General features: G+C 39.8%; 1 protein-coding gene across 3 annotated transcripts in view; it reads right to left on the reverse strand.

The window, feature by feature from the left end:
* LOC138006696 (uncharacterized) overlaps positions 1 to 20,000 on the reverse strand; it is a 39,285-nt gene that overhangs the window by 8,511 nt on the left and 10,774 nt on the right. For 2 of the 3 annotated variants that reach the window (XM_068853195.1, XM_068853185.1), the window contains 8 exons: positions 17,959 to 18,047; positions 6,245 to 6,359; positions 5,735 to 5,788; positions 5,544 to 5,621; positions 5,341 to 5,437; positions 4,220 to 4,377; positions 3,365 to 3,404; positions 1 to 1,769 (listed from right to left, as the gene is read on the reverse strand). The exon at positions 1 to 1,769 is cut by the window's left edge and continues 627 nt beyond it. In XM_068853195.1, coding sequence (XP_068709296.1) covers positions 1 to 1,769; positions 3,365 to 3,404; positions 4,220 to 4,377; positions 5,341 to 5,437; positions 5,544 to 5,621; positions 5,735 to 5,788; positions 6,245 to 6,359; positions 17,959 to 18,047 — 2,400 coding nt within the window. Of the gene's footprint in view, positions 1,770 to 3,364; positions 3,405 to 4,219; positions 4,378 to 5,340; positions 5,438 to 5,543; positions 5,622 to 5,734; positions 5,789 to 6,244; positions 6,360 to 17,958; positions 18,048 to 19,812; positions 19,868 to 20,000 lie in introns of all 3 variants that reach the window. The other variant, XM_068853202.1, reaches the window with a different exon arrangement.

The following is a 20,000-nucleotide window of genomic DNA, read 5'->3' on the forward strand; positions in this document are numbered from 1 at the left end:
CATGATACCCTCTGGTGGGTGTGACATCAACATGGACGGAACCAGGTACTGCTTATCACATGAAGCATCTGATGAAGGCCAAAGACAAAGCAAGCTGAATCTCTCCATAATTTCAATTAGACTCTCGATAGTTTCTTCGTTGTCAAAGAGAGTTTCCCAAGCATGCTTTAAAAGTTTGTCCTCTAGTATTCCTCTTTTCTCAAGTTTACACCATAGTTGTTGAAATTCCTTCTCTTTACGGTCATAAGGCTTGATGGTTATCACTTTCTTGAACACGTCAATCAACCACTGAGGGTCCAAAACTACCAAGTTGTCCAGCTTTGGAGAGTCGCTGAAGTGAACCAGAATTCTCTGGTCATGCAGAAAGTCCAATAATGTACGAAACTGTATTTGATCTGTAATATTACATTCTTCAGATGCAATCTGTTTAGCACTGTCAAGAGGGATCCATTTGTCACCATGCTCTCTCCTAGCTTTAAGAGCCTTCTCGTATCTTAACCACTTGATTGGAATGGGCTCTTTCAAATGTGGCAGTTTCTTAGCAACCTCAAGAACTTCTTCACGCAAGCGTACTACTTCTGAACACTGGACCTGCTGGCCTGACTTTGTGTTATCCACAACAAAGAAATCGTCATACAGGTGGCTTTTGTGGGGCTTGCTCCGTAGAGAGCCAAAAACGTCCTTGGCCAGTGTCCAGGGATCACCACCACCATAAGGTTTGTCAGCATGAGTGCAAACCAAGAAAACCGGGGGAAGCTTCACTGGTAGCACTTCAGATTCCGGGTTTACTTCGCGCCTTTCATCTTGAATAGCTAGGGAAGCAACAGAGGACATCCACAAATCTAGATAATTCAAATTGGTCTTCACATTAAATATGTCTTTCCGTTTTCGGAATATTCCGTGTTTCACAACCGGTTTGGCTTTCTCATGTGGATTTTGGCTCAGATTATTTACCAATAAGTAGATTGCCCTTGGAGTAAGAAAAACTGGGTGAGTTGCATAGTAAACCGACTGCCCGGCAAAATCCCACAATACTGAATATATGTCTTCTTCTCCTTCTTCTTTTTCCACTTTGTTATCTTCCTTTAGATACATTTCAACTAAAGCTGCCATATCTTCTGACATGTCAGGTATGAAATCAGCGTTCTGTGGGTCTCTGGATGTTTGAGTAGATTCTGAAACTCTTGACATCCCACCAGATTGTGCATCTTCAGGGATATCGTGAAAGGTTGCTGAATCAAGGCTGCTGGTGCTAGGAACAGCCGCAGCTGAAGCTCCTAGAGTGAAATCGCTAATACCTGGTTCCATCATAGAGTCATGAGCGCTTACCACATTGGAAGCTGAAGACGCGGACTGGGGATCGCTCCTTACAATGGTAGAGACTTTGTTGACGAGGGGGATGCTCGCAGACTTCGGAAGGTCTTTCTCAGGACTACCTTTATTCTGCCTCAAATTTGCAACAGTTAATCGGGCTGCATGGTGCTCATAGGATATATTCGTCCCAGAATTTGTTATTTGGTCTTTCTCCCCTAGCTTCCAAATCTCGGTTGACAATTTAAAATGGGAAGGGTCAATGTCTATCCCTACAGTGCTGCCTTCATCTGGGTTGAAAGGTTTTCCTTTGAGTGACTTCTGTAAGCTGGTCTTTCCTGATCGCTCTTGACCGATCAACATGACTGGCACCCTCTTGACATGAGTTTCTCCTTCAGTGAGGGCATTTTTGTAAGCTTCCAAAGCCAAAGGCCCACGTGCAAGAATCTCTGGAGGTACTAAGATGAAAAGTAAGACATTAAATAAACAAGCCTACCAAGAAGAAAAAGACTAAAATATAGCTACTTTTAGCCTAGCTATCAAATTCAATAGATTGTAGCTTTTAGAGAGGAAACAAACGCGAAAAGAAACGTGAATTAAGTACAACAGGTACAACGACAGATACGCTTTGCTTTATTAGGAGAATGTTCACCTGAGTTTGATGGCACATTTCAGTCGGCAACATCATAAATCATGTATATCACGTGAAAGATGAAATGTTCAGTATATGGGTCTTTGATGGAGATTCGAACCCATGACCTCTCAGATATCGGTCAGGTTCTCTTACCAGTGAACTACAAGAAGATTCACGGCGAGATAGGCTGTTTATTAAGCACACGATTGATGATTTTAGCTGTGCATTGTCAAGTCTAATGTATAGATTTAGCCAAGCATAAAAGCGGAGATCTTGCTTACAATAAGTTAACCTGGTGCGAGCATGCAAAGCTGGAAAGCGGTCAGCTTAAAAAAGACACGTGACCTCGATGACTTCTAAGACTAAGTCCGCGATATGGTCACGTTATACTGGTCAGCAGATACCTTGATTTGACAGGTGTCAATTGACCATAACACGGATGTCTCGCAATATCAAAAATGTACGCTGTAAACCAAGACTGCATCTTAGCTGGAGTATAGCAGCCATGTTGAGCGACGTCGTCATTAAACAACTGATTCATGTTTAGCGTGCGTAAATCGAACTATGGACACACGCGGGAAGTTTGGAGAACACAAAAGAAGCGCAAGAGTTGCTCGAGGTGCAGCCGAGTGCTTCCCAAGAGCATCCGTAACTCGATATACCCACAGCTAAATACATGAACCAATTCTTTTATAGAAAAGCGAAAACAACTTAGGCGCTAAAACATGTTTTATTTGTGATTGACTACAAAGTTCTCACAATGCGCGGCGAGGGAAAACAAAGGATCTTATTGGGTGGTCAAAACACGCCAAAATTAGCCACGGTTGTGAGCGAGAACGCTTTACCTGGTTTCTAAAATTGTATTAATGAAAATGTAGGCAAACAAACTAAAGATAATCAACTTTTAGTACACATCTTAGCTTGACAAAAGTCAACGCTCGAAGTAGGCTTTGGATTCGGTTCAAGATGTTCACATTGCCGAAAATTTAACAAAGGGAACTCGCAGCTAAACTCGACGGAAATTTTGCAACTAAAATGACACTGCACACGTCATATTATTTGCGCACGTCAGTGTGTATAAAGAGATTTTTACCATGATGGCTCAATAGGAATTAGGTGGGACCAGCGCGCGCGCTACGTCATAATAAATTTTGGTAGAGTATCATTGCGTTGAAAGATTCCAGCTAACGTATCTTTCTCAGTAAAGGCGACGCTAGCCGGTGGAGATTTGGTGTTTTATAGTATGGTTTATAGCCTGGTGTTTTATAGTATGGTTATTGTTACTTCTTTAAGCTACATCTACCAAGACGACCTCACAAGCAACATCACATTAACCTTTTTCATGAAATCAAACTTAATTAAATCAGTCAGTATTCCGTCCGTCCAGTCAGTCAGTCCGTCAATCAACCGTGTATTTACCTTTATTTTCTTCAATGAGATTGAGAACTTGCTTCAATTCCTGGAGGAAAAAAAATGCATTTATCTCTTTTGTAGTCTATTTCAAGAAAGTTTTAAGGAGGTTTGTCGCCAATTGGTAACTATAGAATCTTGAATTGTGCACATCGGCGACCTAACACGGGGTTCGTACAAAAGAACCCCAGACAGACACTTTGCAAATACCGAACATTTACATCTGCGTTAGGCAACAACCTCACGAGACAATGATCAAATTATTACCATAATTATCATCAGAAATAAATATGTCAGGTAGTATTGAATAGCCCATTTCCGAGTTGCTGCATGCCTCAGTTTCAAAGCGAGTCCTGGTGCACAACCATTCAAATGGAAATGAGTTGCGTATTCTTATGCAAATCAAACTCATTTCCCTTACAATAGTTGAGCATCAAGACTCACTTCGAAACCGAGACAAACAGCAACTCGAAAATGGCCCATTAGTTTACTACTCGTTTGCATCAGGCTTGTGGAATTATTGCAAAGTATTTTACCTTTCCTTCTTTACGCATTTATTAATAAGTGTTTCAACTTGGATATAGAATTGGACTGCCGCACTGCATTTAAGCTGTGTAATGATCGCTAGCTTGATGACTACCTTGGACAATGTAGTTGCTGATAAAAAATTTCACTCACTACGGCAAATAGTGTGTTTATAGAGGTCACGCGTTCAAACTCCGTTGAAGTCCTGAAGTTTTCAGGCTTCTCTACGCAATTGCAAAAATTGCACTCATAACTGCGAAGATCATAGCTTCACTTGTTTATAGATTGTCGCTGAGCTTCACGGTGCCTAGAAAAATTGACATAAAATACACCTCTAACCTCAAAGAAGGTGGTGGGATCTTCACAATTTTCTGTTTTCTTCACCTCTTCCGGAAAGTATCGCCTCATACAGTCGTGCACCATCTTCAACCAATCCATTAAAACATCATTATTTTTACCTAGGATTCTCGTAAAGAGGCGGAACAATCTCAATAGATCTGGATATGAAAAGAACAGTGAAAAGTAAAATTTTAGAACTTCTTGATGATGCGAAACCTTTGCACACAATTATAAGAAACTCCCCTCTCCCTTTTAAAACTACATTGAATTAATGTAAACACTCCATGATCCCGAGAACCATCAACCCACATCCCAAGAGCAAGAATAGATACACGGCATTAATTAATGGAAAACAGGTTGTTGTTAGTACATCACTTTTAATCATATAGTAAGTAAATTATATATATAAATAGTAAACGAGTTTTATAAACGATTTTTTACCGTGTCTGAAGAAGGATTAAAGATTAAAGATTAACCGCCAAGGGGCATCATGCACAAATGTCCAACAAGGTAAGTAGACATGGCTAATCATATATTCACTTGTAAGGTTATCCAAACTGTAAAATTAACGCCTGAAAAGTCCTTTTGTTTTCGCTTTGGGTTTATAGTTGCTTTAAAAACGTTTAAGTCTATCCGTCATCAAAGGTGTTGAAAATACTGGCACTCAATCAACGCGCTACAACAAGTTGCAAAAATAGTGGAGACACTTCACCTTCTTGGGGCGTTATCAATGTACCTATTATCTCTCACACTGCAGCCCCCCTCTCCACCTTATCGAAAGGGAGAGAGGGGAGGGGAAGTGGGAAAGGTTTAAATTCTAGATACGGCGAGTATTGGAAGCTAGAAAAGGTGTTTTTTAATGAAAGTGTCTCAACAATTTTGCAACTTGTTGTAGTTAGCTCAAACTTGGAAAAGGAAAGATTATTATATCAACTTCCAAATTTCTGCTATTGGCCACTTTCCCCGCGACTCATTCACAAGTTCTAAGTAATTTAAAAAGGACTAGACGATATTGAGAACGAATGTTCAGAAGTGTAACAGCTTCATCTGCACCATCATCATCACGCGACCATTAGATAATAACAAAAACAATGGAAAGACCTGTCAAAATCTAAACAAACCTTCTATTTTGTTGTGTTTAAGCATATGATTAACACCAGAATTTTCCATTTCAATCACTGTCTTCATGTGTTTGTAAAGCAGCTCCTCTTCGGCAATCTGTATGCAAAGACGAACTGTAAGTTTTGGACTACACAAGGGATTCAAACATTTTTGTATACATTTTTATTCCAACTGCATGTACTCGCTATCGAGTACATGTTACCTTCACTATGTTCTCCTCTGTACTGGGATCCAGAAAATGTCGCGCGCGTTCTGCCTCCTCCTGCATCCCAGTTTCGACCTGTTTGGAATATCATGAGAAGTTACATTGGTACCTCTGTCAGTCTAACCAAATCAGAATTCAACAGAAAAAACTCCAATGCGAATATTCTTGAACTCTAGAAACTGGCAAACCTTCTTAAGATACACTGACGCATTGTTTTCTCCCAGTAAAATCTGACTTTCCAACTGTCAAGAAAAGTTAAGCCATAACAAAAAAGTTAACTCTAATCTATCAAAGAAAAGAGCCCCAATTTGTATTACAAAACTAAACGGCGCAAACAACTTGAACACCTTGAAGAGCAATTGTCCTGGAATACATTGTTTCCAGACACTCTGATAATGACGAACTCCCAAGCCAGCACGATAAACTCTTTAAACGTCCCGGTCTTAGAGAAGACTGTCCTGCATTGCAAGGTATTTTAAATCACCTTTGATTTTCATTTTATGATTGACTTAACAAAAAAACGCCCTCTGTAACGCCCTCTACAACTGGTAACTCCGACGAAAAAAAAAAAACAACAACAACAACCAGTCCCATCACTATCTCACGCTAGTGAGATGGAAGTTAATACAATACAATAATTGCAGTGAGTTAATGAGTACTTGAGTAAGTAACACATAAATATTGAATAAGGTTCTTACTTTGAAGAATTCTGCAGACTCGTCAAGGAAGGGAATCTCAAAATAGTCTTCGTAAACACTTCTAGATTCAATTCCCAGTGCCAGTAACATTTCCCATGTATTTTTAATGGCCATCCTTCAAGAAAAAAATTTAATTCTTTCTGCAAGATGATTAATCTTATGTCCTGTCAAGGCTGTGCTCTAAGAAAAATTCTAGGGGGCCCTTCGGGCATCCAACCTTTTATGGCAGGGTGCCCAGAAGTCAAGCTTGGTAGCCCAAATGAAAAAAAAATTTCAAAAATTATTAATTAATTATAATTATATAATAACATTATTAATTAATATATGATAGAGCGATTTTCAATTGAGTGTCGTAAAACCAAAACCAAAGTAATTACTTTGGCCAATCAAAAACGATAGAGACAATCCAGTAAACCAATCAGAACTCGAAGTAATTACACGTAGCCCACACAAAGCGCGGGAAAATGTGCACGCACGAGCCACGAGTGGTTTTGGTTTCACTTCTGATTGGCTAAAAAAGTGGCGCGAGAACTTTGAACCAATCACTGACTGAAGTAATCATAAACCAAAGCAATTCGCTAATTACTTTCGAAACTCAATTGAAAACCACTCTAACCGATTAACCTTCCAATAAAAATGTGTTGCATTGTTTCCAGGGCATTTATCCTATTTAGAGATGCCAAAGATAAAGGTTCTCATGTAATTTGACAGAAAAACATGTTCTAATTGGGCGCAAACATGACATAACCAAACATTTGAAGTTTTACAACCGTCAAGCAAACTTTCGCGACAAAGTTGGAAATTTTTCGAATTTGTTGATATGTTTTCGATAAACAAATACGGCCGAAACTTCAAACCAGGTATCTGTCCAAGCATTTCAGAAATGAGGTGATTCAGATGGCGGTTACGCGACCAATAAGTGAAATGTGTGAAGGTATCGTATAAACCGTTCAACTGTGCACAAGTAAACCGACGATAAGCCGACGATGTCCTTCTGGAACTTCCACTTCTAAGTTTTGGAAATCCTGCTCGCCCCAATACTTCATTCGTTACACTTGATGAGAACCTACATTTACGAAAAGCGAAGGCATACTTTATCAGGTCTGGATCAATTTCCTCGAAAAAGTCTCATTCTTCCTGCCGTTTTGGTAAAACTTGCTCGAACACCCTTCAAACTTCAAATGTTTGGTTACCAAGCATGTCATGTTTGTGCCCAATCAGAACATGTTTTTCTGTCACGTGTCCACGCTTAGATGAAAACGACGGTAGTGTTGTGAAAAGTCCATAAAGAAAGAAAAACTTTACACGTTTTTTTAGTTAAAATAGTTGTTATATGTAGAAAAATTGAGTACTTTTTCAATTCCCTCTTTTCCCTCTGTGCCATCCGCTCTTGCATGACGTCATAAGAACACGTGATGTTCTTCTTTTTTGAGCGAGTTGAGTTTTAAGCGTGGAGTAATAACTATCTAGGGTTGAGTTTATAATACAGTCCTGTGGTGTGATATAACGAACCAGTGCAATGAGAATGTCACTCGAGCACACTTTTGGTCCCTTCGAGCCGGAGGTGGAGTTAATTCTTGTGGAAATACGGCGAGACTTGTGAGTAAAGCGAAGACAGCCAAACGTGTTTACAGTAATTGTACACGAAGTGTCAACAACGACAACCTTCATCTTGTTTATTTAACCCGTGGGGAGTTCGTCGAAGACGAACGGAGAGGACAAACATCGCTCTTATTTACGTCCAAGTCAAGTAAGAGTTCAATTTTGAGAAAGAAATTACACGCTGAGAAGCTCGCGCTTGAGCTAAAAATAGCCGACGAAAAATGTGAGGAGGAAATCAAATTAATTCGCGCCGAGGCAGAGCGACGTGCCACGGTTTTAGCACCTAGGAGAGCCGAAGAAATGAAATTGGAGTGTGAATACGAGGAAGCTCTTGCCAAAGAAGATTGCGGGTCAGACAATGAGAATAACATCGATGAAGAACTTCGTAAGTTACCATTTGATAGTGTAAATGATCGAGTCTCTCGCTTAGGCGTGAATTCCACTCTTAATACTCAGAATACTGAGGTTGGCGAACAAATCGCTTCGAAGTTACATTTGACAAATCCAAAGGAATTAACAGGGCAGGATAAAGTAGAGAAAGTTAAGTTGAGCGATGAACAAAAATTACTAGCGTGTGAAAACCATACCACAGGTCACCCACCCTTCTCAATGGAGACCTTTGAACAGTTGTTTAAGAATATTCTACCAGCATTTGAGAAAATTGCGAAGCCGAGTGTACCGAGATTTAACGACAATCCACTTGAATACTCAAAGTTCAAAGCAGCGTTTAAAGTGGAAGTTGATAAAAAGGAAGTTTACGATGCTACAAAAAAGATAAAATTCCTGCTAGATGCGGTGGATGGAAGTGCAAAGTCATGCCTAGCTAAATTCATGCCTGGTTCAGATAGATATCAAGATGCTTGGAAAGCACTTGACGAGCGTTTTGGCCGTGTGGATACAGTTGCATCAGCTGCTAAGAAAGGTGTGGAACAATTTCCAGCGATAGTGAAAGAGAGGAGTGAGCAGATCAGACAGTATCAAGAGATAGTCTCGGAGTTGATTGGTATATACAAGGAGCATCGATTCATCCATGAGCTGAAGTCATAAATTCCTGAAATTTATGTTGCCTAACTCCCTGTACGCCTTTGTAGTAGATGGGCTGAGTTTGTGGAAGGGAAGCCACAAATGTCAACATGGGAGTCATTTGCGGAGTGGTTGGAGAAGGAGGCAAAAATAAGCGAGTCGAAACAGCGATGGATGGTTGAGAAGAAAGAGTGGAGACGACCAGACTCAGTCAAAGTTGGTACCCGAAAGAATAGTGATAATTTTGTGCCTGGGTTGTTTGTAGGAATGACCGGAGAAAACTGTCGCACCAGCAGTGTAGGGGTGAGATGCCCAGTTCACAAGTCAACTAACCACAGGTTACAAGAGTGCAAAGTGTTCGAATGAATGTCCGGGAGCGAGAACGAAAAGGTAGTGGATGAGCACAAGCTTTGTCTATCCTGTTTATCACCACGCCATCGTCTTTTAAACTTAATTTCCTAGTCTAATTTATGGGCTTCCTCGCCTTTTTTACAATTTTTTGTATTTTCTTTAATAAATCGGATACATTATATGTAATCATGGCAAATAAAAACCTTGAAACCTTGAAACGTTGAAACCTTGAGCAAATGTCGTAGTAGAGACAGATGTAAGGTTGAGGGTTGTGCAATGCGTCACCACACACTTCTTCATGAGGTTGACTTGAAGATTATGGAACGGAGAAGAGCAAAACATGAATCAGCGAGAATGTCAGACAGTGCGAAATCTTCAGTGACTACTCCTCAGGACAGTGAGGTTACCTCAAGCCAGATGCAAGAGGTGCCAAACCTGACTGGTCCCGATCAGAGGCTGAAGTGGTCAACAATAAAGCACCAGTATAGCCACGTGAAGGACTTAGATATTGCTGACACCGATTCGGGCCCAGTGTAGATTATAATTGGAACTAACAACTCAAACCTAATTCTACCTAAAAGAATTGTGAAGCTCTCAGAGTATTCAGGCGACGATAGAGTACCCTATGGTGTTGAGACCCCACTTGGCTGGGCAGTAACAAACTGGTTGCCAGGTGACCAGAAAGTGTCATCGCCTTACAATGCATTCAAAGTGTATGAAAGATGTGTAGATGAGGATGAAGATTTAAGACGGCTGGTCGTTGCTCAGTCAGAAATTGAAACCTTGGGAGTGGTGAAGGTAGAAAATCCAACCCGTTCAATCAAGGACAAGCGAGCACTTGCTCTCATGGAGCGGACAACAGTGAAGATTGAGGGAGAAGATGCATACGTGTCTGGACTGTTGTTGAGAGCGGAGCATCCAACTCTACCGACCAACTATGATATGGCTGAGCGACGGTTAAAGTCCTTGGGGAAGAAATTTGAGAATAACCCAGAGATGAAGCAGAAATATGCAGAGTCCATCAGGGATGATGTTGAGAAGGGCTACGTGAAGAAACTTAGCGAAGCTGAGGTACAAAGCGAAAGCAAAGTGATTTGGTACTTACCACATCGGTATGTCATCAACCCCAAGAAACCCGATCGTCTTAGAAGAGTGTATGATGCATCAGCGAAATTTATGGGTCAAAGTCTGAATGATAAGATTTTCACGGGGCCAAACCTTTTGTCCTCCTTGTTTGGAGTTATGCTCAGATTCTGTGAGGGAAGAATTGCCATGGCTGCGGGTGTGAAGGAAGTGTACCATATGCTTCGCCTACCAGATTGTGATAAACCGTCGATGAGGTTTTTATGGAGAGAATCAGCAGAAGAGCAACCGAGCGTGTACCAGTTCGAAAGAACAGTGTTTGGAGAAGTTTCAGCGCCATCCAGGGCGAACTACACAATGAAGCGCAATGCAGATGAGAATGGAGGAGATCTTCCCTTGGGTGTAAAGGCCGTTTACAAGCATTTCTACATGGATGATGGCCTGCCGTCTACGAACTCGCGAGAAGAAGCGATTGAGATGCGAAAGCAAATGACTGAGTTGCTGCGTCGAGGGGGGTTCCGCCTTCACAAGTGACAAATGGCAAATGACGCAGAAGTCTTGCAAACTATCCCAGAACAGGACAGATCTCCACGATTCCTTGAGTTGAGTGAGAATAAGCTGCCGACAGACAGAGCTTTAGGTAACATGTGGGATGCTGAGGAAGATATGCTGAGGTTTAGTGGGTTAAGTGGAGAAGCTGGTACTACGAGGAGGAAAATACTTGGCCAAGCGTTCTCAGTTTGGGATCCTTGAGGGCTCGTGCTCCCTTTTACAATTAAAAGTAAGATCATCTTGCAGAATTTAAATCACATGAAATACAGCTGGGATGACGACTTGAGAGAAGCTGATCTCCGAGAATGGCGTGAGTGGCACAGTGAAGCAGCAGCACTTGATGACATCAAGATTCCCAGAGCCTTCCTTGGTCAAATGAAAGCTGTGAGAGAAACCTCTTTACACGTGTTTTGCAATTCTAGTCAGGATGCCTATGGTGCATGCGCTTATATGAGGCGAGAGTTTGAAGATACCACCGTGGAATGTAGACTAGTAACTGGGAAAGGACGAGTTGCACCCCTGAAGACTCAGTCGATCTGCAGGCTCGATCTCATGGGAGCGCTCTTAGCAGCACGCCTAGCTGAGACTCTCGCAACGGAGTTGACGATGAAGATAGAGAAGATAACCTTCTGGAGTGATTCTACTAAAGTTCTGCATTGGATAGGCCAGACCAGTTCCAATTACAAAGCGTTCATGGGAAACCGGGTGTCTGAGATTCACACAATTATGAGTGAGTTGGAGTCCACACTGGAGGCGGGCACGGTTTACTGGAGATACGTTCCGACAGAGTGCAACCCTGCTGATGACATCACCCGAGGACTACGCCCAGCTCAGCTCAACATGAGTCACCGGTACTATCGTGGACCTGAGTTCCTATACATGCCAGTTGATGTTTGGCCAGACAGTAAGATTGAGGTACCTCACAAAGTGTAAGACAGTGAAAGAAAAGCAAGATGGGTTGGAGTATTGCACGAGTGTGAAGTCTTGTTGGGCTGCAAGAGATATTCATCACTGGCGAAAATGAGAAGAGTTATTGCATATGTGAAAAGGTTTTTAAACAACACGCGAACAAAGAAGGAAGAGCGTCTGACTGGACCGCTTACAGTACCGGAGCTGAGATCTGCTCAGAATTACCTAGTGAAGAGGGCACAAGCTGAATCGTTTGGTGAGGAGGTGCAGCTCTTAGAGAAGGGTCGAGAGTTCCATAAACGGAATGATACTTCGCTTTGGTCTAACTTAGAAGTATTTACATTCTCAAAATAGTCATTTTTACCTCACTGATGACGAAGTCTTAATGAGGTATAGTGAGGGGGACTTCAGGTGCTCACTCGATCACTCGTTCACTCGATCAATGGGCTGTTAAATTTCGGCTTTCGTTCGGACGGCCGAATTGGTGTACGAACGTTCTGGAACGGAAGCGCTAAGCGCACGTGTCCCAAGTGTGAATCCTACCCTATGCTCTTATTTCATTATTTTTAGGGGACGTTCTGAATTTTCCATCGAATTATGAAATTAAAGTCTTAAAAGTCGTAGAAGAACAGTGTTCCAAGTATCTTTTGAATTCACGATAAACTTGTGTCACAGGTATTTAGTAGTCGGATATGCTCGGTCTTGATATGGAAAATGTTCGTCTGAAGTCACATGACAAAGTACACCGTAGATCAGCCACTTTTATTCAGCGACGGCAGGAGAGGAGTTTACGACTTTCAGGTAAGAAGTTGATGTTTTCTGTCGTTCTTTCTGACAAAATAATTAATAGGAAACACTCATTTTGGTGTTCATTGCTGCTTTTGTTTTATCTTGAAGCAATATATTTGCCTGTCTTAAAATTAGTTGTCAGTCGTTTCAAGATGATGCAGTGGAATCGCCTATGGCTTACGCAGATTTATCTTTATCGATTTTATATTCCTGAACTAAGACGACTTGGTAATGATATCGAAACTAATCCAGGACCACCATGCTTTTGTAATATACCTCCTTTGTTTCGTGTATATGTTGTTGCCAGTGTTTTCAAAATCTCACAGCACCATCAGGTGAAAACATACATTTCTAATAGAATTATTTCATTGAGTGGAGATGTAGAAACAAATCCAGGACCATTAGATCAGAGCAGTAATCCAGAACAACCCCTACATTCTGTCTCTTTATTAGAATCTAGATTATCTCATTTAGGCAGGATTCCACTAGATGTTGGGGGTGGTGGAGATTGCTTTTTTCGAGCTGTATCACATCAGCTGTATGGCACTCCAAACAATCATTATCAAGTACGTAGCCTAGGTATTCACCATTTATTGCATAACCCCGAACACTTTATAGAAAGTAATACTGGCCACTCTTGGCAAGAATATTTGAACAATAGTTTATAGAGCAACAACAGTTTATAGAACAGTTTATACAAAGTAATACTGGCCACTCTTGGCAAGAATATTTGAATATGTCACGTGAGGGAACATGGGCTGATGCAATTATTGTCCAAGCAGTAGCCAACTGTCTAAGTTTAAGAATTCATATTGCTGAATCACTAGCAACATTTGCTCCTGTTACCATTGTACAATCTGTTCAGGTTTCAGGTTTCAGGTTTCAGGTTTTATTATGTATTTTGCATAAAATATCACAAAACTATGCATTGCTCGCAGTTAGCAATAGCTAGTCGAGGCGAGCATTGCTTACAATAAATATTCCAGATAAAATGGTTACAAATACATAACTACACATTCACATGAAAATAAATAAATAAATAAAATAAAATAAATTAGTTTTAGAATACAGTTAGTGCAGTGGAGAACAGCTTAAAACTTGTACAGTATAACATAAATAAACATGAAAAAAGTAGCTTAAATTGAATAAATAAATTTTTAACTACCTGACATACTAAACTAAGGAGTCAAAATTTGCCAATATTATCGAAACATCAATGTAATCATCATATTTTAGCAGTCTTTGTAAGAGGATATCATCAACATTATTTTTGAAGTTAGATTTTGACATCTGGCGGACTTCACAAGATATGCTATTCCAAATTTTAACGCCAATTCTTGAGAAAGATCTTTTTTGAATATCTATTCTCGAACGTTTCAGAAAATAATCTCCTCTTTGCGATGATCTCGTCTCGTAAGGATGAATATCAGCTTGATGGGTGAATAGGTTAAATATATTAGGAGGTGTCAAGTTGTTTGACACATCATGCATAATCACAGCCACAGATTTAAAATAGAGCATATCTAAAGGAAGAAGACGAGAAGAAATGAAGAAAGGTATTGCATGAGATTTGTAATCAGCAAAATACATTTGTATCTGTGACAGGTGAATGTGCCAGCATCTACATTGGGCATATTGGTGAAGCTCATTATGTGTCTACTGCACAGAAACAAGTTTCTCAAATATCAAACAAGAACAAAATTGATATGACATTAACTGGTAGCAAAGACATAACTGATCAAAAAGAAAAACACAAAGCTTACATGAAAGAGTACATGAGAAAAAGAAGATTTGATATTAACCATCACTATCTAGAATATGCAGAGCAAAATCTGCAAAGGAATGGAATGCTCAGTTTCTAAAACCCTGCACAATAATCCAACGCATCTCCATCAGTTCACCTTTTTGGTGTCAGTGCAATTTTTTTGTTTTTTTGGGTGGGAGGGGGGGGGGGGAATTCTTACACTTTTTTTCTGTTCGCATGTTTTTCGTCATTTACTACCGGTAATCATCAATGAGGTGTCTCAGAGAGACTTTGATCTGTCATTGGAAGGAGCGGAGACCGATACAAATCCCGATAAAAGACCTCAGCAGTAGAAAGGATGTCTTTATCGGAAGTGATGTAAGTGTTGTCCCTCGTCTTAAGCTGACTTATAGTACAAAGTTTAAAATAACGTTTTTCAAGATTTAAGAAGTATTGTGTGTTCTTTTCTCCTTCATTGTACAATTTAGCTTTACATTTTAGGATAGCTCCTTTGGTGCGCATTTACGTTGTTGTTCTAAGTTCAAGGATAATTCCAGCTCTCTTTCCAATCGGGATATTGTATTCTCAAGGATAGCTTGTTTATTGCAAGTTTTACGTTTTTTTCCCACAGCATACTTAAGAGATTTTTCGCGTACTTTTAATTTAATCATATCCCATAGTAGAGTCGGACTTACTGAGGCGTCAACCTTGTATTCCTCTTGAGTTTCACGAATAGTTTGCTTCATTAGATTTACGTAAATCTCTTCGTTTAAAAGAGATGTATTCAATTTCCAAAAACCAGGAACTCTTTTGTTAGCATGGGAGGATATATTTAGAGATATCATGGAATGATCGGTCTGCATGGAAGCCAGGTGTTATATCAGCACGAGTGACGTTACCCAAGATGCTTTGAGATACCAAGAAGAAATCAAGTCTACAGTGTATTTCAGGGTGCTTTTGGCGCCATGTGAATCTACTAATATCCGGGTTTAGAATCCGCCAGGCATCAACAAGATCCATTTTTCCACAGAAATCGTTTACGACTTTGTTCGCGTTTTGACGAGTTCTTGCTAACCATCCACTTTTGTCTTCTTCTATATCCAAAACCAAGTTGAAATCACCTCCAATAATTATTTCTTCGCAGTGAAAATCCAAAAGGTGTGTAAACAAAGTGTTAAAAAAATTGGGATTATCGTCATTTGGCGCGTATAAATTCACAAGAGTGATGTTTTAGTCCATTGCTCTACCGACATTTCTTGGTTGGGTCGTTTCGCAGCAGGAGAAGAGTTCTCACTTGACGCGCTACTCAATTCACTTCGTTGCCGACGGCGATTACCACGTGTCATTTTATGCTTTAAAACGTTTCTTGGGGGCCCTTTTGAGGATTCTATTTCGGAAGATTCATTCCCGCCATTGGAGAAAAAGTGGACCGCCATGTTTGACCACCAGTCCCAGTCCCGACATTGGAAGATGGATATTTGGTTGTAAATGGAAGGCTACAGAAAGCCCAGGCCATACCATACCGTTCACGACATCCCAAGATCATTGACGCACGTCATGAACTTGCACAGTTAATCATTGATGAAATGCATGGTTCGTATTACCATCCGCCGACAGAGTACTGTTGAATAAAATGAGACGAGAGTATTGGATCATTCATGGTCGACAGGCAGTCCGTAGTGCAAAGTTTAAGTGCAATTATTGTTAAAGCCAGACACTGAAGCCCCTCGAGCAGAAAATGGGAAACCTACCTGAATCTAGACTTGAAGTAGGGATGGTATTCAGGAACACTGGAGTTGACTTTTTTGGACCAATGCTAGTTAAGGAGAAGCGTAGTGAGGTTAACGTTTGTGGCTCTTTGTTTGTTTGCATGAATAGAAGAGCTTGCCATCTTGAGCTGGTGGATGATCTTTCAACAGATCATTTCATTATGGCATTGAAAAAATTAATAGCACGACGTGGACGACCTCAAAGAATGTTCAGTGATAATGGTACAAACTTTGTTGGAGCCAACAACGAGTTGCGGAAATGTCTCAAGCAATTGGATGAACAGAGAATACAGAACTTTTGTGCACCAAAAGAGATTGATTGGAACTTTCAGCCACCGAGTGCTCCACACTTTGGTGGTGCGTGGGAAAGACTCGTACAGTGCGCGAAGAAAGCGCTGAAAGCGGTGCTGAAAGATTGAGTCGTCCCTAAAGAAGCACTGAGGACCTCTCTGGTTGAGACAGAGGGAATTCTCAACAGTCGACCAATCACTCATGTATCTTCTGATGCAATAGATGTTGAAGCACTCACACCAAACCACCTATTGCTTCTGCGTGCAAATCCGAGTTATGAAGATGCCGTTGTTACGGATAGAGAGGTTAACTCCACCAAGCTGTGGCGACAGTTCCAAGCCCTAGCAAATTTCTTCTGGAGACGTTTCACCAAAGAGTATCTTACTAGCCTGACAGAGAGGAAGAAGTGGAAAGAGAACAGACAGAATCTGAAAGTGGGAGACGTTGTACTTGTATCTGAACCGAATCAGCCACGTGGCATTTGGCCGTTGGGCAGAGTCGTGTCTACTCATACTGGATGAGATGGAAGAGTCCGTGCAGTTACTGTCCGAAATCGACGTGGAGAATTCAAAAGACCAATAACAAAACTTTGTTTATTAGAAGAGGCGGAAGTTTAGATTTATTTTTGTAATCGTCTCGACATAGTGTCTCGACTGGGGGCGGGGATGTGCCTTCCGCTCTTGCATGACGTCATAAGACCACGTGATGTTTTTATTTTTTGAGCGAGTTGAGTTTTAAGCGTGGAATGATAACTATCTAGCGTTTAGTTTATAATACAGTCCTGTGGTGTGATATAACGAACCAGTGCAATAAGAATGGCAATCGAGCACACCCTCTATGCTTGCGCTTCTGATAATTTTGTTCACATTCTCCTTCAATTAGGGACTTTTCATGCACATTATACAAACAAGAACTAAGAAGACTCTTTATTGATGCTAGACGAAGTATACAAGGAAACTGCTGTCCGTTTCACTGTAGGCCAGTGTTAAACGTACGCATCGAACAGAGCCATTGAACGATCAATGTTTTGACTTCACAGATGGATTTAAACATTCTGAATTCAGCCATTTCGCCTTGTAAACTTCAAAACAACACAAGAAATCAAAAAGGGAAAGACAAATTATTGTGAGACTGTTTTCATCTCTAAGTTAAATCTCAAAAAGGAAGTCGCCCGGCGGGGCGACTAGGTATGTTTTTCTTGTCGCCCGAAGATGGAAGCCGGTCACCTGAGGCGACCGGGCGCCGCTAGAGTACAGACTTGTCCTGTCCTGAACACTGCATCAATTCCTTTAACATCCTCATAGTATTCTTATCCGATATAAGAAAAAAAACTGTTTTCCCACTTATGGCGTACCTTCACCCATTCCAGGGTAATTATGAAAATGTTACGGGATGAAGCGAATACCTGAAAATGAGTTGGTTCAGTTAATCTGTGTTTTTTTTTTTAATTTCTTTTGCTCACGACGACCGTAAGAGAACACAGGTCTGTTAACTGACTATACTTACTGACAAGGATCAAACGTGTGGCCCTATTGATTTAAATGCTGTACTGTTTTTGATTAAATCTGTGTCCAACAGCATAACTACATCATACAGTGTACCTGTCAACAAAGTCTCCTTCACGTTCTCTTCGCACCAGTGAAAGCAGTGTTTGAGATACACGATCTCTTATGCTATCATTCTTCAACACCTTTAAATAATTTGATAAAAAAGTGAAATGGAAGAAATAATTGTGCATATTAATATAGATTCTGATTCTGAAGTATTTTGGTCTAACATGATCCTGTAGTAATGATAATTGAATTTTCCCCTTGACAGGCACGAAAGTGACGTCAATACTTTTACAGGGTGTTACGCATATCTAACTACTGACATAATTAAAAGCGACAAGTAGCATCTAAATGTTTAAATGGAACTGTTTAAAGACAAAATCATCAGAATCGTTAAACATTACTTTCACATGAAACTATATTGTACTATTTCAATAGCCAATGTTTGAGGCGGAATTCAGTTAATGGATATCTGCCTCTTTTGTTGTGTTCAAAGTAACCTTACTGGTGTAAGAAAAGAATGATGGAAATCTTGTTTCTGGTTCTCTGGTACTTTTACCTAACGGGATCTCTTGCCTAAAAGATTCACACTAAGGTGCAGTATTGCGGTTTATCAAAATATCTTGATAGGATGTTATTTGTTTGAGACTTGACATTTGGATATTTTATTGATATTTGGGTGACAATAGCATGATAATATCGAGGAATCATTTTCATCATAATGTGCATGTCAAATATTAAACTATCATTATCATTTGAGATTATCATGATAGTTGCTCAATAATTTTCGCTTGCAAATTCTGTAATTGTCGCCATCAAATCTTTAATTTGAAAAAGTGGTAAATTGAGATATCAAAGTATCACTCTCAAATCTTGAGAATAGCATGGAAAAATATATTTCTGAATAGCAAGCTATAATATCATGTATCACTCTCATTCTCAAATCATGTCTTACGCAAGTGATTTTATCATGTAACAAAGAAGAACAGACACTGACAGTGATTGTTTGATATATCATGATAATATCAAAATTCTCTAATAAAGCTGGAGAATACCACAATTGATCTCTCTATTACCGGGTAGAAGAAAACCTTACTTAATAAAAATGTTGTGATAATATCATGATTTATCACTATATCACAGGGTGAAGAAGAAATTCTTACTTAATTAAATATTCTGATAATATCATGATTTATCACTATATCACAGGGGGAAAAAGAAATTCTTACTTAATTAAATATTCTGATAATATCATGATTTATCACTATATCACAGGGGGAAGAAGAAATTCTTACTTAATTAAATATTCTGATAATATCATGATTTATCACTATATCACAGGGGGAAGAAGAAATTCTTAATTAAATATTCTGATAATATCAAGATTTATCACTATATCACAGGAGGAAGAAGAAATTCTTACTTAATTAAATATTCTGATAATATCATGATAAATTATGCTTATATGATAAAAACCTAATGCGAAATATCAAAAAATCAGTCCCTTATAAAACCATTGATTAATCATGATATTATCAACATTGCTTACAAGAAACATACAAGATATTTCTTGATATATCATAAGTGATAATTAGTCATGATATAGTGTTAAACCGCAATGCTGCACCTCTCTCAAGATTCACTAGTCTACCCTTGACCATTTTCGCTTTTTGTTGTAGTGAAAAGCTATGCGTATGTCCTCTTATTGAGTGTGAACATAACATAGACAAATTAGTCTGTGGATCATAAGGCAAACCCGTGCAGCCATGACAATGATTACATATGCAATCAATACGAGGACGAACGCATGAAAATTGACGGCAATTTGGTCTGGATGTATGAATAACAGTGTTTTCGCCAGAGACGATAAAAAGTTGACGATATACGAATTAAAAGAAATTTCACCTTTGTCTTTTTTTTCCTCCACTCTCTTTCCATACTTTGAAGTGATTTTAAGGCCCTTTGGAGTCATGAAATCAAAGTGCATATGGGTGATATTGACACGGTTTTCATAAATTCAGCCAGTCAGTGTACATATACAGTGGTATCAAGCCTTAACGCCATCCCGTTAGTAAGGTCACTTTATTCTGGCC

The sequence above is a fragment of the Montipora foliosa genome, chromosome 1 (assembly GCF_036669935.1).
Source record: "Montipora foliosa isolate CH-2021 chromosome 1, ASM3666993v2, whole genome shotgun sequence".
Lineage (NCBI taxonomy): Eukaryota > Metazoa > Cnidaria > Anthozoa > Scleractinia > Acroporidae > Montipora > Montipora foliosa.